General features: G+C 42.4%; 1 protein-coding gene across 4 annotated transcripts in view; it reads right to left on the bottom strand.

Moving 5' to 3' along the window:
* The window catches only part of LDLRAD4 (low density lipoprotein receptor class A domain containing 4), a 322,573-nt gene that overhangs the window by 19,261 nt on the left and 279,819 nt on the right, over window positions 1-23,493 (bottom strand). For 2 of the 4 annotated variants that reach the window (XM_077352829.1, XM_077352832.1), the window contains one exon: window positions 8,152-8,306. In XM_077352829.1, coding sequence (XP_077208944.1) covers window positions 8,152-8,306 — 155 coding nt within the window. Of the gene's footprint in view, window positions 1-8,151; window positions 8,307-11,836; window positions 12,441-12,500; window positions 12,866-23,493 lie in introns of those variants that run through there. The other 2 variants (XM_077352831.1, XM_077352830.1) reach the window with 2 other exon arrangements.

Here is a 23,493-nt window from a genome sequence, read left to right as displayed (position 1 = left end):
GTGAAATGTTAAGTCAGTGCAAACAAACTCCTTTTATTCCTGACAGGGTTTCCACTTAAGACTTTACAATCACTTAATTTTACATGTATAATGCTCCCGCATTTTATCTTACTGAATAGAGAAAGGACAAATATTCACTTCACACCAAAAAGCAAGTAGGAGTGATCATTAAAAACTGACTAAGGCACTCCTTAAATCAATCAGACATTCAAAATGCTGGAAAATACAATATGTGTAATTGTATTTGCATTTATTACACTTACCAAGTTTTAAAAGAAAACTTTAAAAAAAGTCAAACCTGCAAACAACTCCATAAAAGGCCCTAACCCACAATCTCCAACCCCATCTGCCAGCTCACATTCACAGTCCTATAGGAAAAACAGAATCAATTCCTCTCTGATTATGCAAGTTTTTCTGCTGACCCAGTCAGAACTAATAGGCTGTAGTGATCAGCATGCTGGAAGGACTGGAGAGACATGGGTTCAAACCTCTTTCTCATGACATTTACTGTGTGACCTTGAGCCAGTCAACTTTCCTCACAGAGTTACTATGAGGACAGAAATGGAAGCAGGGGTAATCCTGTGTGATACTCTGTGCTAACTAAGAGAAAGAGCAGAATAAACATGCACTGAATAAATAATCCCCTGGAAGCAATTTAACTTGGTAGAGGTGACAAAGGATTGTAGATAACCACAAGAAACTTGTGCAATTCATTTTGGTTACCTTATTGTTCTCCCCACTACAAGGGGGCAGAACTCAAAAAGGTACACTTGATGCATACACACACTACTGGGGCTTCAAAGACAAACACACCCATTCCAAGCAGTCAGAGGGCATCTTCAGTGGGCCTTCAATAGAGAACCAAACCTGGATACCCTGAGCCAGGGGTAGTCAAACTGCGATCACTGGCAGGGGCTCTTGGGAATTGTAGCCATGGACATCTGGAGGGTCGCAGTTTGACTACAGAAGTTGAAAGAAATTAGGGGCTTCTCTTTTAAGGCAAGCTTGTTACATGGCCACCTTTGGCCAATCAGGGCGTCTCTACCACGGAGATTCAAAACAGCCTGCTTTCTCAATCCGAATCTTGAAATATTGAGCATTAAAAGCACTCTAAGATATCCCACAATAAAGTTAGGGTCACTCAGGATCAATCCTTCTTGCTGCAGAAGGAAAATTTAAATCGCCCCAAATCAAAATGGAAATCACATTCTGGAACTGAATAGACCTGGCATTGGAATAAAAGCTCTGTGCAGTTTACACCCAGGTCAGGGCCAGGATCTCAAAGGCCCCGGACCTGGTCTAGCCTAGGCAAACCTCTCTCGGGCTAGGAACCTTTAACTGATTTGTACCTACATAGCAAAGGGCCCTATGGGGGGCATAAGAAGCCAGGCGGTCTCGCATATATGTGGGGCCCAGACCATAGATGGCCTTAAAGGTTAACACCGGAACCTTAAACCTGATCCAGGTGGAGGGTTCAAAAGGCAGAGGAAGTTTAGATGGGGTTCTTATTTCTCAAGGCTAGCGAAGCACTAGATTAATGTGGGCAGAAAGGAAGCACATATGTGTTACTTATAAACTTGTCAGGCAACTTCATTATTTATCATAGTATTTTTTTTTTAAAAAACAGGCAATATATCAGTCACCAAAAGTATTTCAAATTTTATATCACCAAGCTGTAAACAAAAATTTAATGGTCGTTTCTCTGTTTAGATTTGTAAGTAATTTGTTATCCTGAATTGGTTGCTTTCATAAACTTCAGAAATAATGTCGTGCTTTTACCACTACATTCTTACACTGGGCTGTAGCATTTCTTGCAAAGTTGGCAGCGCACAAAAATAAAAAAGAATCCAGTACCAATTGAACTGTGCTTTAGTTACTTCCTCTTTGGCAAGAACACCATACTGGCAGTTCCATGAGATTCAGCAACTTATTTATCCCCTTCCTTAGACCAGCGAACAGGAAAAAGTATTTATATTTTGCTAATTACTCTTTTGTAATCCATTAACAGATTTAAACACTCTGCTTCATTTTTAAAAAAAGGATCACCAAAGGCCATGACAACTCAGGTGCTCCCTTCTCCTGCAGCATAACTTCTATTATTATAAGCCTCTCAGCATGCCTGTGTACCTAAGCTCATGGCATGCTTCCATCCACACAGCAGCCAAAACAGTGATTTAGTTACTTCAGGAATGGTTGGGTTTGGCAGACCCTGAAAGCAGTACCCTAACATTTGCAGCTACAAAACACAAGACTTCTCCCCCCCCCCACCCCCCCAAAAATTACAAGAGGCTACCCTGTACAGCAATCTTTGGAGGAGGTCTAAGAAGCTGGCAAGGCAGGCACTCATTTATGTTTTTGACTCAGTAAAAGAGCAAATATAGGGCACTAGCGGAAAAGCATGGGGAATACAATAATTTCCCTCCGTATAGATCCCTGGGGTAATTAAAATGTGAGGCACTGTCTTTCCTTGCCTGGAACACTGCAGACTCCAGATGGGGAACTGCTCATTTGAATCATTCCTCTCACAGGCAATGGGACAGGCTAAAGAATTTCCTCAAAAAGGATAGTTTTCAATGTGAAGGCTTTTTTTTTTTTTTTGCATGGGGGAACTCATATTCCATTACTACAGTAAAAAATGCCAACAGAAACTGTACATGTTTCTTTTACATTCAAATAAATGTTGAATGCTCCCACTCTAAACACATGTCCAACCCAGCTGTCTATTTTTCTACTTCCATATGCAAGCTAGCTACTCGGCACAAGCCAAATCAACAACTCTGTGCTCTTCCTCCACCTCCCACCCTGGGACAGAGGGGCTAACATAAGTTTCTTTGAGTGGGCCCCTTTTCAGAGATAGTAAATAGTATATTCAGGACAGATTCAGGGGAGGAGCTGTGTTGGTCTGAAATAGTAGAACGAAGTTTGAGTTTGGGGACACCTCTAAGATCAATAAAGTTTTATTCGAGTAAGCTTTTATGTGCATGCACAAAAGAATCTTTGGATAACTGAAGAAGTGTGCATGCACACAAGTACTCATATCTTGAATAAACTTCGTTGTTCTTAAAGGAAACACTGGGCTGAAAAAAAAAAGTATATTCAGGAATAATCCTAAACAAGTCTACTCAGAAGTAAGTTCCATGTTATTCAATTGTAACATGACAAAGGCTACATTCCTTAGGACATCATCCTGGGAGTGTCAGACATAACTGGAGAATCACTAACTTGCTGTCATATAGGAAGTAACAGTTGCTTTCACAAAGATATCACTTCCTCTATTTGTATGCTGACACGGTTCAGAGTGGTTCAAGGACAGCTTGTTTCTTCCCACTATAGACAGTGATGTATTTTGCAGAAGAACAAAAAAGAATAATATTGGTGAATCAGGGCTGGGAGTAACCCACAAGTCATCCGATGGAGAAAATGCAAAGTAGAACTTCACACAAAGATTCCATTGCATACAAACAATGGGAACATATTAAATGTGTGACACAGAGGAGTGGAGGAAAATTCTCATCTTACTTACTCATACATGTACACTAAAATCATTATCAAGACAGAAGAATGCCGTAGTTTTCTTTCAAATATTATTTTGAATCAAACAAACATTTAATTCTATTACAAGCTGCCATGAAGCCAAAATGACAGGCCTTTCCTCCAGGCATTATTAGTCAGCAAACATTCTAAATCTGGTATCAGGATATGCTTACACCATAATTACTCTTCCCAACAACGGAGTACTCAGTCATTAACACCAATTAAAATGAAACAGGGCCTTCTCAATTCTTTCGACATTCTAACAAGGACAAAGCCAGATGAAATAAGATTTTAGATGAAGTTTTGTTTTAAAAAATACTCTTATTTTACAGTTTATTTTCGGAAGAACTAGCTTTTTTCTTCTTTTTTTTTTTTTGACTTCAGACAACTGAAATACCACAGAGGACTAGTCATTTGAAGTGTATGATTCAGTGTCTGGGCCTGAGACTTACAGCAGGTCAACAAGCACTTGATCACTTCTACTGTCTCTATTTATTTATTTAATTAGTTTGATTTCTAGGCTGCTGCTCCTAGCCAACTAGCTCATGATGGACATGCAATTAGTCTACATGAACTAGAACCAAATATGAGCCCTGACCCACTATATCTCTAGTGTTTACCATAAAGAGCTACTCAGTACTCTACAAAGCTACCCCATTTATCACAGTACACCAGTGATGGCTACGAAGCACATTCAACAGTTATATTCACTCTATTGTCCATGTACATGTGCCCAAGAGCTCCTGTAGAAGTGGATGAACCAGGTGTACATACACAGGAACTTCCATATTTACCATATTTTCCATATTTACCTCAAGAAAAGAACATGGGGAGGGGGTGAACCTAGCATGTTTTTTTTAAAAATCATTATATCATTTACTTAACAAAGAGAAGAAGCATTTCTTACAGATTCATCTATATTTTTCAGTTGGCACCAACAATGGCAAGAGCTCAGCCAACAAGAAATAGCAAGATGGTTGTATTTTTTCCTTTCTTCTTACTTAGAATTTGCTCAACTGATCTCCATGGCCTAATTCAAAGCATCAGGCTTGAGTCAAATGTGTTTCCGCTTGGTCTAGTTTGTGGAAAATGGATCATGACACTCATTTGCTATGAGCAGAAGCTTTTACATATCCCAGCACTGGACAAATTTGTAAGAAGTCCAACAAAAAACTAACAATTCTGTGAAATGGCCCAGATTCAGAGGAGGAGAAGAGGTTCTTATATGCTGCTTTTCTCTACCAAAAGTAATCGCAAAGCGGCTTATAATTGCCTTCGCTTTCCTCTCCCTACAACAGACACCCTGTGAGGTAGGGGAGGCTGAGAGAGCCCTGATATTACTGCTCAGAACAGCTTTATCAGTGTTGTGTGGTGAGCCCAAGGTCACCTAGCCAGCTGCATGTGGAGGAGCCGGGAATCAAGAAGTCGTCACTCCAGTCCTACCCATTAACCAAATTGAGGCTTCAGAATCTTTTAGGAACTACATAATTAATAAAGCCCTTGAAATTAAAAAAGTACTTGCTGCCAATACAAATGTATTTGTTTACATTGTTTATAGTCTGCTTCACTCACAGAGTCTCATAACAAATTAAACAGTGTAAGTAAATACAATCAACAAGATTGTATTTCCAATAAACAATGCAATAGGGTTTAGATTACAGAAAGCTCGAAACAGATATGTAAGTAAGCAGAAACAAAGCATAAGTACGTAAACATGACAAATGAAATGATACAGAAATTACATACCTACAGCATACCTACAGGAAAAGACAGTACATACTATACACCGTAGTATAATCTACACTATCTATGCCTTTACTAGAGCATCTTTCTGAACCATTTCATTATATCTGTACACAAAAGCCCCTTTGAGTCAGTTTTTGCATTGTTTGCAAAAAGCCAGAGGGGTGGGAGCCTTCTTAAATTTATCAGTTAGACCATAGTTTCCCATCCATGGTACCAAGGTACCATAAGGCAGGGGTAGTCCATCTATGGTCCTCCAGATGTCCATGGACTACAAATCCCATGAGCCTCTGCCAGCAAACACTGGCAGGGGCTCATGGGAATCGTAGTCCATTGACATTTGGAGGACCACAGGTTGACTACCCCTGCCGTAAGGTACCATGAAATGCCCTTCAAATGGTACCACAGCATGGAGTTTTCAAAATGGCAGCTGGGGAGAGCCCTCCCACCCTATGAAAGAAAATTTTTCTTTTTTAACCTACTCTTATTTGAGCATGTTGACCTGTCCCCTCCCAAAATGGCCTGGAGGGAGTAGGAAGGGAAAGGGCCATTTAAAGTGTTGCTACCAGAGGCTCCTCACTTCCATGGGCATGATGGGGAGGCATGGCCAGCTGACATCATTTCCTGATACCTCAAAGCCTGCAAAATATTTCAGCTGTACCTCCATAGTCAAAAGGTTGAAAAATTCTGAGTTGGACTGTTCCACACAGGGGGGGGCCAAAACAGAGAATGCATGTGTACAGGCAGTTGACTTTGTTCATTTGCAGGGTTGTATCTGCAAATGGCCTGCTCAGATGAACAAAGCTGTTGTGGCTGAGCTGAAGGACAGAGGCAGTCCTGTAGATATGAGGACCAAGGGCACAAAGGATTTTATATATCAATAGTATCTTGACTTGACCATGGTATATGACAGGAAGCCAATGGAGCGACTGCAGAATGGAGGTAATATGCACAGTCCACCTAGTTAAGTGTAGCTTATTCTGTATGGCACTTTGGCCAGATAAAATTTGTAAACAGATATTAGGTAGTAGAAAAGTCAGAATAAGATACAATACAAATATTTTGCTGTATGCTATAGCATTACAGCAGAAAATAGGTTTAACAGTTTTAAAATTTTATAGCTAGATAATAGGTTAAAACAATGTTAAAATTAAACAGCATGTAAACAAATGGTAAGAATCCACCTAGTTAGTATCTTGATTTGAACAAGGTATATGATAGGAAGCCAATGGAGTGACTGCAGAATGGGAATAATATGCACAATCCACAAAGTTCCTGAACTCTAGTCATCTGAGCTGTTGTATTCTGTTTGAACTGGAGTTGTTGAGTTGATTTGGGGCTATGTAAAGTGCATTACAGTAGTTAAGTCTTAGGTGGGCAGATGTGTTGGTCTGAAGTAACAGAACAAAATTCGAGAAGGATACATTTACAAATCAATCTCCAATTTTGATGTATTTACTGCACTATGTTTCTCTCTAGTACTAAACCTAAACAAATAAGCTAAGTTTGTTATTACAGTCAGGGCCTACAGTCAAACACCTTTATTATGCTGCATGCTAATTTACTGCTCAATCTACCTATATGTATGGCCTGGTAACTTCCATTTCAATGTATATGAAGAAGTGTGCATGCACACGAAAGCTTATAATTTAAATAAAACTTGGTTGGGCTTAAAGGTGCCACTGGACTCAATTTTTTTCTCTCAGTAGTTTAGTCTTGGCATGACTCAGAAGTAAAACTAGGTGGCCCAGTCAGAACAAAGTGTTTTTCACAGCTCCACTAATTTTTGTCTCAAGTAGCACTGTTGACTTTAGCATAACTCCTAGAGACTTAACTGAAACAACAAGGGTCAGGTGAACTCCATCAAAAGTGGGAAGTGAAATATCCTTCAAGATCTCTGCCTTCCCAACAATATCCCTTCTGTTTTGTCTGGGTTGAAAAATGAGGAACTTCACCATCATCTGTCTGATCAAAGTCTGATCAATAAATGGATGGAATCACGAGAATAAACCATGGCATTAATTTAATGTGGCGTTTTATAATAAAGGAAATTGATGTACTAATCTCCAATTGGCTGACTGTGGACATCATTGTGATCTGACCTGCCTTATAGGGCTGTTACAAGAATGAACAAGGGGAAACCAAAGTGCTAGAACTCCTTAGAGAAAAGGCAGGATGCTAACACAACTATCAAAGTTTGAGTCCAGTGGCACCTTTAAGAGCAACAAAGTTTATTTCTTGGTATAAGCTTTCATGTGTGTACACATTTCCTCAGATAAACATGCATATTATTCTATTTCCAGTTAGCACTATGGGATTCTATCTGGAAAAGAATGCATGCACACAAAAGCTTATACCCAGAATTAACCTTTATTTCTCTTAAAGGTGTCACTGGACTGAAGCCTTTTTCTGCTGCTTCAGATCAACATGGCTATTCACCTGAATCTAACACAGCTATTGCTTTTCTTGTATGGAATTTTAGACACAGCTGTAAGAGAGGCTCTCATGTGCCTTACATGAGACAAAAGCAAATGGGACCTTAAAAATAGCTATGCAGATATATTTTAAAACTGTGCTGCCTTTAAAATAAGAGCAGCACTATAAAAATAAAATGCCTCTTATTTCTGGCACAGCTGCCTGGAAGAAAAACACAAAATAGTTAGTGATTTGTTTTGCTGGGCCAACTCTATGAGCAAGGAGCAGAGAATGGATTAAAGCTGTCATATTTTGGTCCAACCGAAGTCATGAGCATAGAACTTCATCATACTTGATCTCCCAAACGAAGCATTTATCCATAAACAAATGTAAGTGGAATGCCACAGCAGACCAATGTTCATTAGGAAACTATAAATAGGTAAAGGGGTTTAAACTCACTGGTTGTAATGATTCTTCTTGCCTCCTACTTTGGCTCTGCCGACTGATGAAGGACCGTGTTGATATTCTGTAATGGTTCAGCAAGCAGATAATCACTACTACCATAACAGTTATAACCACGATTATGATGATGATCTGAACGAACTCTAGTTCCGCTGGGGGAAGAAAGCAGAGGGAAAAAGTGTCACTCAGGAATCAGGAAGACGGGCGGCAGCAGCATGAAAAACAAGAGACAAACCTTCAGACTTCTACAAATACCATGATTCTGCAGATAAATTGCTCAACACCTTAAAACATTTCTATTGAACAAAAAATCTTATGCCCTAATATAACAGATGTAGTTTTGAGGTTTTTAGAATAACAACATCCTGAACAAGAGATCAATATACAATTATTTCTGGACACCAGTTCCTTGTGTGCCCCCCCCCACACACACACCCAAATTTTACAATCAGGTATCACTAGAAACAGGAGACCAAATGGATGTGTTCCGACTTTGATTATTCACCCCCTTCACTTATGAATGGCTGCTCCTCAATTCTCAAGGTTTTAACCAGTACTTTATAAATCCAATTCAAACATCATTTACCAGAAACAATTTTACCAAACCTATACAGCATTACAGGGGAGGAAACAATCCAGCATCCAGTAATAAATTAAGAAATTGTGCTGTTTTTAAATACGTGCTAAAACACATTTATACCTTCAATACCTATATCTCTAAGATATCCTCCTATTATTTCAACTGGACCAAATGTTTTATAGTAAGAAAGGGGAGGAAGAAAACTGGGCCGGAATATATACATGGTGAATGGTTGGCCACTGCTATCTTGTCAGGACAATGCAAATGTGGGCAGGAAGCCTTGCATAAGGAAGGCAAGATGATGACCATATTCTCCACAGGAGTCCAACAATAGGGATCTAGAATGGCCGGTATCTCCTCTACAGCGTGCAGAACCTCAACACCACCCTAATTTTACATCTACATGAAGCTGCATTAAGATGCTTATTGTAATTATGTTGTATATATTGTTTTAAGCAACAGACTACAAAAATTATGAAGCAGTCTTTCAAAACACTACCACAATGGAATTTTTACTACAACCACCAGTATACAACAGGAAAATGTATAGCGGGAATTAGGACCAGAAGGTTTCCTTCAAGAAAAAGAGAATCCTGACCACACAAAACTTCAGTAAAGGCAACAAAAGAAGAAGAAGAATGGAATAAGAACTGCATTTGCAGAGGTGATAGTGGGTGGTGGGGAAACAAAACCATGGTGATGAGAAATTAACCTAGAAAACCACTGTGGTTTTACAAAGTCATGATGCCCGTAAAATGTCTTAAAGATTAAAGAAAATGCCCCAGGGCACTGCAAATGTTTTCCTTTTGGAAGACATGATAATTGCTTTATACGCCTCAGATTCAATTAATGCATCAATTAAAGTGATGGCACTTGGGGACAAACTTGTCACATCATTAATCTTGAAGGATTACACCTTCAGCCATTCAAATTAACAGAAAAATACATCAGTGACAGAGCGTACACTTTTCTCCATTTGCTTTTTCCTATGTAGCACATAGAACCAAACTTGAAATATGTGTGGCAACCATTCAAGTTTTCAGTGGCTCCCACTGTTTGGCATTTTTTGAGCAAAATGTGCCTCTTGCAATTCTTACTGAATACCCTGAGTTTGAGCAATGACAAACAGCCAAATGTAGAACATGTTCATAACTGCTAACTTTTCAATTAACAAAAATGTTTCACAAAGAGTATGCAAACGGAATAGCTGGCACAAGGATATCTTCAGCATTGCAGAAGGAGGAAACAAACAAAAAATATGACTGCAATACATTCAGCTGTTTTTTTTTAAAACATAGGTAAGTGAAACTGATCAAAATGCTCTGAGTCATTTTCTTAAAACTTTACTTATGTTGGGGTGCAGAATTTAAACATAATGAAGTAAAATAAACATGCATATTATTCTATTTCCAATTAGTTTGCAAATCAAATAATACTTTTTAAAACTCAGAACTGACAGTGCCTAATTGGTTAGTGGCGGAATAAAATACTTTCAGGAGAGACGCGTGTTGCAATATGCATCTACTTCACTGAATGGATAATATTGCACCCAATGATCATATAATTTTACTGCAGATCACAGAGATTATTTGCAGACTGGGAGATTAAAGAGTCTGCTTGCAATCCATCTATATTACATGTTTTTCCTTTTGCTTTTGTAGCAAGCAGTCTTTGCTATGACCCTCTGCAGCCCGGTACAAATGCTCTAATGCAGCCACACACACTTTCGGCTCACATTGAACACCAGACTCAAATCCAATACATTAGTATTTCCTCTAGTCCACCAAGTGGTGACAACAGGGTTCAAAGTAAACTGTTTGTATCTGTGCCCTACGATTCTGATTTCCCTGAAGACCATATGTTTGGAGTTTTAAAAGGAATGGATTTACAGTTTTTGAACTACAGGATCCCATAATGGCAATTATTTCAAGCATCAATAACACATTATATATTTGGCCTGAAAGTATTTTATTATTTTATTAGTTAAGCAGTAGTTGCAAAAGACCAATGAGTAAAATAAGCAATATTGATTTAGACTTTCCTAGACTGCTATGGTAGCCTGAATGTCATGTTGCTTCTCCATCTGCCCAAAACACCCCCTTCTAAGTTTAATCAAGGCCCCTCCAACTTTCACACCAAATAATAGTTTTTATTTTCTGTTTGCAAAGTATTAAAAAGCCTGGAAGGAAAGGGTTAAAAAATACTGGCTGGACTCAGAGTCACAAGTTCAGTCACAGTATCTTTTTTCATTCTTTCTCCCAACATACACACTCTTCTGCCACTTGCCTCTACAACTGGTGAGAAATTACCTTCCAAAAACCCAGCATTGGAGACATTTCCATTAGGTTATGGGAAAAGGATTTTTACACACAGGCCTAGACTTACAGAATCACATAAATGCTTAGAATAACAGCAATGTCCTTTTTTGAGACCATCCCTAAAATGGACACTTTCAAAAAATCTACAATCCATACAATGGCACACTCCAGAATAAGGTCAGAGTACTAAGGAAGGCACAAAAGTGCATGTATCGATTATGGCTGAAAGGTAACATTTCTTTTTAAAAGTCTAATAGTCTTTCGAACACACATGCACAAAATTAAAAGCACCAAAATATTTGATTACTAGAATATCATGTGAGAAACCATCTCCACCCATTATAACATAGAACTGTATATGTCCATTATCAGAACCATGCAGGAAAAGATTATTCCTGGTATTCATGTCAACCACACCTTTTAGCCCTGCTCAGTCTGGAATAAATCTCAACCCCCAGCTCTGTCCTCAGCTTTAATAACACAGACATAATATCCTCAGGCACTGAACAGGCTGGAAGAGAAATCCATCATTTTATAGTTCTTCCACTGTCCTGAGCATAAGTATGACACGGTCACTAAAGTCACCACCAAAACTCCTCTGTGTTAACAGACCTTGAGCATGCACCTCAGCCTGCCTACACCTTACTCTCTCACCAAAGAGGACCGCACTAAACACAATATATATTTCAGAGACAGAGAGAGAATTAAACGAAAGAAAAGGAAGTGATAAAGAGAAAGAACAGGCAAGAAAGCAGGCTGGGACAGATGGAGGGGGCTGGAATACCTCTTTCCAAGACTAGGTCTTTCAACTGAGCATCCTTCAGGGTTGTGCTGTTCAGCCGGTCACTGGACATACTCGTTTCCTGCCCTGGGAAAGGAGCCCCGGAGCGCGCAGGGCATGCCCAGGCAGCCTCCAGCCCCGCTCGGCGGCCGCCCACTGTCCCCTGGCGCCCTCCAGTCGCCCAGGCCCGTTCGGCGAGGCTTGGCCGGGCCTCTGCCGCGCCAGGTGGGACGGAGCCCCGCCGCTACCAGGCGCACCGTCGCCGCGCGGCCTCGACCCGCCAGCGGAGGCGCCCGGCTGCCGGACACAGCTGAGCAGCAGCAGCAGCAGCAGCGCCGCGACGCGGGGCCAGGGCCGGCGGGCGAGGCCGAGAGCCCCGGAGGCCTCGCATGTTTCCCGGCTAGCTGCAGAGCCTCCTCCGTGCCGCCTTACACGCGCCTGATTGTGACACAGCCGACCTCATCTAGCCCCAGGCAGGCGGCAGAGCACCCGGCCACGTTACGGCGGCTGGGGGGGGGGGGGGGAGCGCAAATAGCAATTATTTCGAAGCGGAGTATTTGCTCGTCCTTCTCTTCCTGATGGCCGGGGAGAGAGAGCGGAACTGGAAGCAGGAGAGGAGACCCAGGGGTGGGAGGGGAGGGGAGGGGAGTGAAGATGCCGCCCTTACCCACTGCCCGCACCGAAGTGCTCCGCGGCCGCCGCTGCTCCGCTCTTTAAAGCCAGCCCCGTCGACACTTCGCAGGCTTCTAATTCTTCCGCATTTCTGCTCCAGCGCGGCGTGCGTCATGCCATGCCCCAAAGGCGGCCCTCGCCGCCGCTTCAGTCGGGAGGCTCCGCTCGCCACGGCGCCCGCCCCTCCGCCCCCAAGTCTCCGGCGATTGGGAGCTGCTCGCACACGCTCTGCCCGCCCTCTGCCACGAAAGCCAGCCGGAGCCGCCCTCGCCTCGCCTCGCCTCGCCTCTCTCGGCGGCTCCCCCGCCGGCGGCTGTGCTGGGCAAAGGCTCACGCCACTGGGTGTCTCTGTGCCACCGCCGCCGCCGCCCCCCCCCCCCCGGTCAGAAGCCGCCTGCGGAGGTGGGGGGAAAGGGGGGCTGCGGGGCTACTCTCCGGGCAATCTGGCTGCCGGGCCTCAACCCAACCAGTTGCCTTGGAGACTGTCAAATGGGGGGGGGGGTTGTTTGTAGGTGCCAGAGGGATTTGCTTCAGTGGGACACTTTCCAGATCTGGTTTCTTCTTCTTTCCCCCCGTCTCTTCCTCTCCTCCTTGGCTTCTCCCATTCTACCTAGGCAGAACTTCCTCAGCCAACGCTTTGATTTATGTAACTCACTGCTACAAAAAGGCAGTGCTGTGTGCTGGTTTAGATTGCTTTAAAAGGGGGCTGGAGACATTCAAGGAGTGTGGTTTTATAATCGCCACTGAATCAACCTGACTAGACACGCTTAGCAGGACTGTCCACATCAATCAGTGGCTGTTCGTTAAATCAAATCACCAGGTTCAGAGCAAGTAGATCACTGAATATTAGTTGTGGGGAAAGGGCGACATACCCTGCTGTTGGCTTCCTGGAATTACCTGGCTAGCCATGGAGAGAAACAGTAGGATCCAAATTACTACACTGTACAGTCCCTAATTTGCCCAAGATGCTTTGTGAATCATTTTGTGCAGTACCCTGTTGCCTGTGTAGAAAAGTCCTCTTGAATAATTCAGTCATTCACAGTTTGCAGAAAGCCAGGCCAGCAGGAGGCTTCCTGATCTCAGGCAGCCTATTCCACAAGACTTCCATTGCTGGAATTTGTCTGGGACAGGCAGGTAGCTGAGAGAAGATATGGTAGACATGACAAGGTGGGATAGGTAAGACTTTTGCAACCAAAGCTGAAATACCTGCTACCCCTGGGGAAATTCACCAAAATGCCATTTTCACAGCTTGGGAGAGCATTTTAAGAACAGCATAGCAACTGTGTGCCTGAAGAATGGGCAGGAAGAAAATGAGGCCACTGAAAATTAGTAGGGGACAAGATGTGGGCCAGTGGCAGAGGGGCAATTTAGGTATCCTTTCTTCCAGTGATGCAGCAGCATTACAGTTCTAAACATCAGTGAAAAGCATTCTGCTTACTTAGTTCTGAGTTTTAGCACTGTTGGATTTGATCTATGATGCTGATGCTGGGGTCTGGTTGAGCACGAATTATGCAGGGCAGGGAACTTAGCAGGGTATAACATCTTAAGGTCCACCCTCCAAAGCAGTCATTTTCTCCAGGGGAACTGATCTCTGTAATGTGGAGAGATCTCCTGGCTCCACCTGGGACATTGCAACCCCAACCCTGAATTTCTTGGAGAAAATGCAGGATAAGCAGAGGAAGTAAAACCCTCTGCCTTGAAGCCTAAGGAAAAAAGTGTTTTATTTATTACATTTTTATCTTGCCCAGCCTACAAGGATACTAGGGTTCAACAAATGGTTTGCTACTTCTGTTTACAGTCATCCTACAAGACTGTGTGATTTGAACCTCAGTCTCCCAAATCCAGTTACCATTATTTATTTAAAAACAACCCCAAATTTATCTTGTGGCACCTGTGGTTTTTATCATTTTGAATTGTACTTTATTTTAGTTTTAATGCAATTAGGTGTGAGAAAGTAAACAGATGGCACCAGCTTGTAGATTAGAAACAGAAGCCAAAAGAAATAAGTTTAGAGGAAGGATTAAAAACAGAAGTGGAGAATTTAGACTTTTATATTTACTCTTAAAGCTTACTTCATTTCAGGTTATTAGTAATTGGTTTGAAAATTAACCTGTATTATATAATTGTTCAAAGGCTTGATGAAATCTCCCCTAAAATCTCGTTTCATAGATAAACACAGCTGTGCTTTATCCACACAATCCATGTGGTCCACCCACAGGCCATTAAGTGCCTTGTTTGTATGGAGGATACTGTTTATGCTATGGAGGGATTAATTATAATAGGATACAGAACACTGCCACTGCAACAGAAAGCTAGATTTCGACAGGAATGTGGCCAGAGGTGTTTTGCAAACCACCGGGTCCTGAAAAGGAACTTTGGGATGTTTTTCAGAATGCAGCTGTGATCACCTCTAGCACATTCAATGCATTGTGTATATCAGATTAAGTTAAATTTAGATTTGGGGAGAAATCTAACTTCACTGCCTGGTTTCCAGTAAATCAACCACAAAGATATAATATGGAAATGTCAGTATACAATATTGACCTGCAAGAGCAGGGGTAGTCAAACTGCAACCCCTCCAGATGTCCATGGACTACAATTCCCATGAGCCCCTGCCAGCAAATGCTGGCAGGGGCTCATGGGAATTGTAGTCCATGGACATCTGGAGGGCTGCAGTTTGACTACTCCTGTGCAAGAGGAACCAGGGAGGAGATCAGGCAAGTAAGAGGTCAGGAGGGCAAGGGCAGGGGGGAATGGGAGGGAAGGAATTTGTGTGTCTGTGTCTGGGGGGGAGAAGGGGTGGGGGATCAAGGAGCCCCTGAGCAGGTATGTATTCCACATACCTGTGAGTGTCTAGCTGCCACTACTTTTATTGTTTTAAAAATAACTAAACCGAGACCGATTCTGCATGAGGAATTTGCCCCTGGATAGCCTCTCATGGCTCGTGGGTGCTAGTGCTGCTTTCACATGACATCAGCAGCAGCCCAGAGCTCTCCAGTGGGTGGTGTGATTTTTTGTCCAGTTTGCCCCACCATAAGGGAAATCGCAAAATCCCGCTTTCCCTTTCTTGTTGCGCTGCAAATCAGGGCTCAAACAGGAGCCAGCCTGTCTGGAGGGAGAAACTTGCAACAGTCTCGGTAGCATTTTGCCCATTCTCACCCCCCCTCCCCTCTCCATTTCATGATTGAATCTTTTTTAAAAAATGGCACAGTCTGCATAGCTACTCAAAACAACCACTGGGAAGGGATTAGTGGCTTTCACTGATTGGCAACCTAAGGAGTTGGGGGGGGGGGGACTTTGGTTTGTCCACACTTCCTGCTTCTCCACTGCTGCCTTGTTGGGAGGCAAAAAGCCATGATGAGACAGTGGGATAACGTGGGAGGGGTCTCCCATCAGGAAATGTGGTTTACTATCACGTGTTCACAAGCAGGAGACAGAACGCATTTTACACATCCGTGTGGAATTGGTCAGAAAGTTTTAAAAAATATTTTTTAAAAAAATCTCATATGTGTTCTAGGCCTTATACTGTACAGCAGAAGAGTACTCAGAATGTTCTTATATATGGATTGAAAAATGATTGTACTGTAAGATTGGGTGGGCTTCATACAACAATTTGCACCTGTGCTGAAATATAAGCAATTTTCCTTTGCAAATGAAAACAGCAACAAGAGAGAGAGAAAGGACAAAAAAGGCCACTATAAATCTTGACTGCACAAATTGGTAAAGGCTTCTTTGTACAAGGAGAACACCCCTCAAGGGATAAAGTGTCTGGGTCACTGAGAATCAAAATTCTGTGCAGGGACTCATAACCTTCGGCACTAGGATAGAGTGACTTCCTATTAATTCAATCATGGGTTAATTTGCTTCTATTATCACCTCAGGAACCAAATCTTACTGGAAATGGCACAGCTTATTTCTGCCTGTTACACTGATCACATTTCTTTGCATTTGAACAGTCTAGTGAGTTGACCTAATCTTTGGCTGTAGAAAAGCCTGTGCTGAAGTAATAGGAAAATCCTCCCAATGATAAAATAAAAAGAATGGAACCAAACCCATTTCTTAAATCGGGCAGGCACCCGTAATACAAACCAGACCTACTCCCTGTATATGGCAAACTATATTTCTATGATGGGACTTTAGTGGAACATGGATGAGAATTACTCTGTGGAGGATCAGGCCTTGACACATGGGAGCTGAACATCCAGATGTCCCATACCTCACTGTTATTCTATGATCTAATTCTCAGAAAATGTAAATCTCTCACTGGGCTGTATCATTTCAGGCTGCACGTTGAATGCACTTCAATATGCAAAAACACCCTCTCAGAAATATAGTAAATTAGGAAGGGCCAAGGCTTAAAACACTTTTCTTTGACATCGTGTGTGCCAGGGAGGGAGGGTAGAAGATCATTCAACTCTAACTGAACTTGTCTACATTACCACTTGGATTTATATATATACTAGAAATTAAGCCTGCTGCATAAAAAATACAGCGGGCGCTAGCGGGCAGTGGGTGGGTGCAGGAGGCCCCCCCCTGGCAGGGCCCCCCTGGGAGGGAGGGACAAAAGGCGGGCAGGCAGACCTAGAGAGCGGGGGAGAGAGAGAGAAGGGGAGAAAGGAGAGTAAGTGATGGGGAAAAGGATGGAAGAAAGAAAGGCAGAAGAGAAATGGATGGGAGCGAGAAAGGAGATAAAGGGATGGGTGGATGGATGGATGGACAGAAGGGAGGAAGAAAGGAAAAAACAAAGAAAGAAAGGCAGAAAGACAGAAAGAGAGCAAGGTAGAGAAAGAGGCAGGGAGAGAGAGATGGAGGAAAGCAGGAAGGAAGGCGGGAAGGCAGGAAGCTAGGTAGGAAGGAAGGAATGAAGGTGCAATGAAAGGGGACAGGGAAGGAGGGGGGAAGGGACCGCTGGGTGGGTTGGGGGGGCGAGTAGTGAGGGGGCAGCAGGGGAAGAATACGGGGTATACGGCTCAGCCCGGCCAAAGGGGCAGTCCTGCTGTGTCTGCGATGTGGCGGGCCTGCCCCTTGGGCTGGGCCAAGGCCTCCCCCCCACCCACCCAACTCGGGGTCTACCTTGCCTCTTGGCGGCCAGCACAGTAATGGTGGCTATGGGGCGAAGGTGGCCTACGTTGGGAGGGGGTGCTTTGCGCCTCCCCACTGGTCAGTTCTGGGGCCAGGAGCCAATCATCCCCCCCCATCCTGGATAGCACCCACCCCCACAGCCCTTTCTGTTTTATTTATACCGCTTCCACAGAGCAGTTACAGATTTGATTTTTATACCATGATTTTCTCTCCCATGGGGAGCCAACAAAGCTTACGACACTTGTCTCCATTGTATTCTCAGAGCAACCATCCTGTGAGGTAGATAATGCTGAGAAAGAATGACTGGTCCAAGGTCACACAACAAGCTAGCAAAGCAGGGGAGATTTGAACCTGAGTCTTCCAAATCCTAGTCTGACAGACTGAACACAATATTGGGCTGGCCACTATCTCAGTGATAATGAAACCAAGGAAATAATTTTATTCATTTTATAATTAGATATCTATAACTGCCCCTCCCAGCATTGCCAACTCAGGGCAGTTTAAGAAGAGAAGAAGAAGAGTTGATTCTTTTATGCCACTCTTCTCTACCTGAAGGAATCTCAAAGTGGTTTACAGTCACCTTCCCCTTCCTCTCCCCACAACAGACATCCTGTGAGGTGGTTGAGGCTGAGAGAGCCCTGATATCACTGCTTGGTCAGAACAGTTTTATCAGTGCTGTGGCAAGCCCAAGGTCACCCAGCTGGCTGCATGTGGGGGAGTGCACATTCGAACCCAGCTCGCCAGATTAGAAGTCTGCACTCCTAACCACTACACCAAACTGGCTCACATTTTGTTAACGTATTGGTGTGTGATACTGTGACTGACAGTATCTGGATTTTTTGCTCTTGGTTGTTTTTGCAATCAGTTATATACTGTTTTTAATTCTGTCCCATCATTGATTGCTTATCAAGATCAAGTTCCAATCCTCCAGTTCCATTCACAAAGGGATGACATTGCTTAGGTTTCCTTCAGTTACTATCATGATACAGATTTAACCTCACATTTTCCTCCATTCCACTCACACAGTAGTTTAAAAAGATGTACCAGAGAAGTACATTAAAAACCTGAAAGCTCACTTCATCTATTACCCTTACATGGAAATAACACAGCTGAAAGTGAAAGAGCTAGAGACAGAATTAGCGGGGGTGCCAATATCTCTGCATATGCAAGTACTTTGTGCCTCCTGACAAAAAACTGAAAAGCCATGTTGTTGAAATACATGTCGCTAAACAAGCCATTAACAGCATTTTACACACAAAAGGAAGAGTTCACTAAACGGAGTCCCTTTGGGGCCACAGTGCAACTGGTGCCAGGTAGATTATTCACTTGCCTAAACTTGAATTGCCAGCCAGCCATCTGGCAGTTAACTCAAAAGAGACAGACAGTGACAGGAAAGAGACTATTAAGGACTTATTGCAGCTATGTGTGAATAAGCTGGAGTTATCTGCCTGTCCTAAGGATCCTAAAGTGCCAACCGACATCACACCATATTTTGCAATTTTACTCTCACAGCACATTCTATGAAGATGGTATGGAAGTCTGATGTCGTAGGAAAATAGTATCTTTTCCAGAATTGTAGATAGAATTGTCCACCTGGGAACATACTAATTCAGTCTCTCCCCCCTCCTCAATCCAGGTCAAAATGGGTATATAATTTTCTGTTGCCTTTAAACAGTACTTCAAAAAAGCCAAAGTAGCTCCCTGTGCAACAATTAGCCTTGTTTCTATAGATACATACACATTTGGTGTGATTATGGTGGGCAACTACTGGACAATCCTGCATGCCAACCCAGTTTTGGAACGATTGAGCTTGCTTATTAAGTACATGATAAGATACCAGCATTTACCCGTGCTAGACACTCCCTATCAATGTCTTTGTCCTTGCTGCTAAAAGTGAAATTCACTAGATCCGAAGATTCATGTGATCCACTTGGCAGTGGCCTGGCTGAGTCCAGTGTGAGGAGAGGTCAACTGACCTGGACCTTTCATGTAACTAAAGTCTGAAGGGCCTAAAAGATGGAAAATAGACTCCATGGTAACTGTACAACTCAGACTTTCATTAGAAAGGGAGTTACATGCTGGGGATCATGGGAGCTGATTCATTGGTCACAACCTCATATTGAAATGACCCTACCTTCTTGGGAAGGTAGGAAACACCTGCAATTTTTAAAAACTTCCCTGAACTTTAGCCTAATTGCAGCTCAGACGTTTCGTTGCTTTGTGTGCCAACTAAAAACCGCACCACAGTGAAGACTTCCTGACTCATTCAAATGCACAAAGCAAGTTCAGTGTTTACAGAGAGCACTCAGCCACTCTTCACAGTTGGTTTTCACCATAAAGGAGAAGTAAGAATGAACACACAAGCTCATAGTCTTCCCTTTGGTTTCTGAGACTGTCTGGGTATGCGTGACACAAATAAACATAAAGCCTGCCAATTTTTCTACTCAGTCTCATTCCACTCTTAACGTGCTTTTTGCTCATGAAGCACCCATGATCCCCAGCATTACTTTTTGGGGTAACCAAAGGGACCTTTCTCCCTCTTGTACCAGTAGAAAAAATGGTTGGGATCCAGTCTGAAAGAAGTCCTAATGTGGTGGTGGTAGCAGCAGAAAGTGCTGTCAGGTCACAACTGACTAAAGGCAGTCCTGTAGGGTTTTCAATGAAATATGTATTTTGCCATTACCTCTTTCTGTGCCATAACCCTGGTATTCCTTGCAGGTCCTTCATCCTAATACAAGCTGGGGCCAATCTGACAAGATCAGGCTAACCTTGGCTATCCAGGTCAGGGCTAAATGAGGTTTACTATCCAGTATAAGTATTATAACATTTGAACCAACAGCATTGTAGAAATATAGAAATATAGAATAAGTAATGGTATTAAAATTAAATTTTAAAATGAAATGAGAATAAGAAGGGAACTTGAGAATAAGAAGGGAACTTGAAGATAGAGCAGAATAAATATTCTGCAAAATACATGACACAGGAGTGAAGGGGCTCTGGTCAATCTAAACAAAAAGAAGAAGATTGGTGTCATATTTGGAACCAGTTGAGATCATTCTGGGATGCCCACAGGAACACAGGAAGATGTCTTATACTGAATCATACCATCAGGCCATCAGGGTCAGTCTTGTCCACTCAGACTGGCAATAGTTCTTCAGGGTCTCAGGCAGACAAAGGTCTTTCACATCAGCTTCTGCCCAGTACTTTTAACTGGAGGTGCGGGGGTTGAACATGGAACCTCCTGCACGCAAAGCAGATGTTCTACCACTAAGGCATGGCCCTTCCAGCAAAAGAGATGAAATGGGGAGGCTGTAAATAGCCAAGGTGAGGGAAACAGTCACCATACAAAAGACCTGATCTGGATGTCATTTAAAGTGCAAAGTAAAACTACAGCTGCTTTCTATAAGAGGAAAAGGCAGAGAGGCCCCAGGGCAGCTACAACAGCAATGTCATTCTCTGTTTCAGAAGCAGAGAAGTTAATTGGGTTTGAAATCTTATCAGACATATATTGGGAATTGAAAGTATGTGTTTATTAAAAATGATACTTTCAGATGACAAATTCTATTTCTGGCATTTCACTGGCATTTCAGCTCTATAAACAATAATAATCCAGCAGTCTCCTAGAACAATTGCCTTGTTAAAGAGATCCCATTATAACCCTGTTCTAAAACTTGCAACATTAAATAATATACTTTCCCAAGGATGGCTTCTATGTAAAAACAATGTTTTGGAAAGTTTTGTGAGAAAAAAATTTCCACTGGTTTTACTTACCAGGAGGGGGGAAAAACCTTTAAAACAAGCCATTCTAATCACATGACAAAAATTAAAAGAATTTAAACTTGGCAAGACCATAATCCTTCCTAAGAAGTACCTCTTTTTTTTTTTTGCCAGGGTTAATAAGTCTCCAAGGGGCTCTATTTTTGGCTCCAAAAAGTTGCTATGAACCCATGGCAATACACTGCTTAGGAAAAGCTGTCAAAAAGTGAGGCCCACTCCTGTTGAACAAACACAAACTTCCTAAAGAAGGAAGCACGGAGCTTTTATTCCAACCCCAGATCGATTCAGTCCCTGCCCTCTACACAGAATGCGATTTCCGTTTGGATTTGGAGCAATTTAAAATTTCCTTCTGCAGCAAGAAGGATTGTTCTGGAGTGACCCTACCTTTATTGTGCAATATCTCAGAGTGCTGAAAATCCTCAATATCCATTTGGGAAAGAAAGCTCCGTGGTAGAGAACCTCTGATAGGCTACACCTGGTCATGTGACACGCTTGCCTTAAAGGAGAAGCCCCTAATTTCTCTCAATTTCTGTCGGTCTTGGATTTTTCCTCCCTCCTTTGCCTTTTTCGATCCTCTCCCTATCCCCTCCAATAAAAGAAAGAGGCTCCCTGCTTGGCTCCTCCCCCCCCCCTTCAAGAAAAGAAAGAATGAGGCTTGGCTTCCTCCCCCCTTCTGAGCCTCCCTAACCACGTGCAGAAGACTTTCCTGTTTCAATGGGGAGGGGGGGGATAGGAAGAATCGAGTTCAAAGCAATCTGAATTCAACAGGATTGACAATGGAATAAAGAAAGTAAGTGCAGACTCTGCCTAGGACAACAAATGTGAGAGAAAAGCATACAAAAATTTAGCTGGGAATAAGCACTGCAACTGTAATTCCTATTAGGAACTGGAGGGGTTGGGGAGGAAGACTACAAGAGTCCTTGTATTTTCAATAAGAGATCTGATACATCTTGTATTAGCTGGGAAGGAAAGCAGGAGCTTCCCTGGAGAATACAGAGTGCAACAGGGAAGAATTTGGCTGTTTATCTACTAGATACCAAATGTTTTACATTTTTATTATATTTACATCCCACTTTCCCACTTCTGGTGGCCAGCAAAAGTACAGTAATTCAGTACAAAATCATAGCAAAAATAAGAATCATCACCCAGGAGATTAATTACCATGAAAACTTGTCATGCAGTCCTCAGCAGTTACATGCCTTTAAGGTCATTGAGCTAAATGGGCTTAGAAGGGTGTGACTCTGTCTGGGATTGTATGGTAGGACTTGTTCTTCTCTGTGCATCCCTGTTTGGATAATTGCACCTGTGACCTATGCCCCAGTCAATAAAGCTCTGATTCACTCTCCAATTGTACCTTTGGTACAACATACTGAAAAGCAGCATCATATCTTAATCAGATTTGGGGTAAAATGTACTTGCCCCTGAAATCTATTATAGGGAACTACTACAACTTGCCCTGGAACAAGAAGAGACCTAGCTGTATCTGTTGCTGTGCTATGTGTTGCCCATTCCTATCTCCCTTGGACTACATTCAATGCCAGTTTTGGATTGCCACTACCAACCAGATCAAGAAGAAAGCAGCAGAACTGAAGCCATGTGATTTAGGGCAAGCATTTGGTTCCCGTCAAAATGCCACAAAACTTGGGATCCAATGTCACTGAGTTATTGAGCTGCTGTATTGAATAATTTACATGCTGCTTATTTACCATCTTTAGTTTTATATATATTTATATGTATATTAATGTAACATTAACATGTTACAATAAAAGTAGGATGAATATGAATCTTCCAGGCCCTCACTTATCTTGTCAATACTTTTATTTGTTGTTGATGAAAAAAGAATAAGAGAAATTAGGACTGGACTACTAAACCAACCAGAAATCAGAAAGTCTCACACATATATAGCTTGATGAAAAACTTGGTGTAACATGAATACCCTAAAATTGTCAAAGCTAGTCTAATTAGACATATCATTTTTCTGTTATGCATTCTTTGATACCAGCATGACAACAGCATTAATATTGAAAGTGAGGGGATGTTCCATAATCATGGAGTTATTGCTGAAAAGTCCCTCTCTTGTGCCACCCCCCACACAAGCTTCTTTGGTCGATGGGACAGTCAAGGGGGCG

This window comes from Paroedura picta, chromosome 9, assembly GCF_049243985.1.
Source record: "Paroedura picta isolate Pp20150507F chromosome 9, Ppicta_v3.0, whole genome shotgun sequence".
In the NCBI taxonomy this organism is placed as follows: Eukaryota; Metazoa; Chordata; class Lepidosauria; order Squamata; family Gekkonidae; genus Paroedura; species Paroedura picta.
The sequence above is the reverse complement of the archived record's forward strand: the minus strand, read 5'-3'. Positions and strand labels throughout refer to the sequence as shown.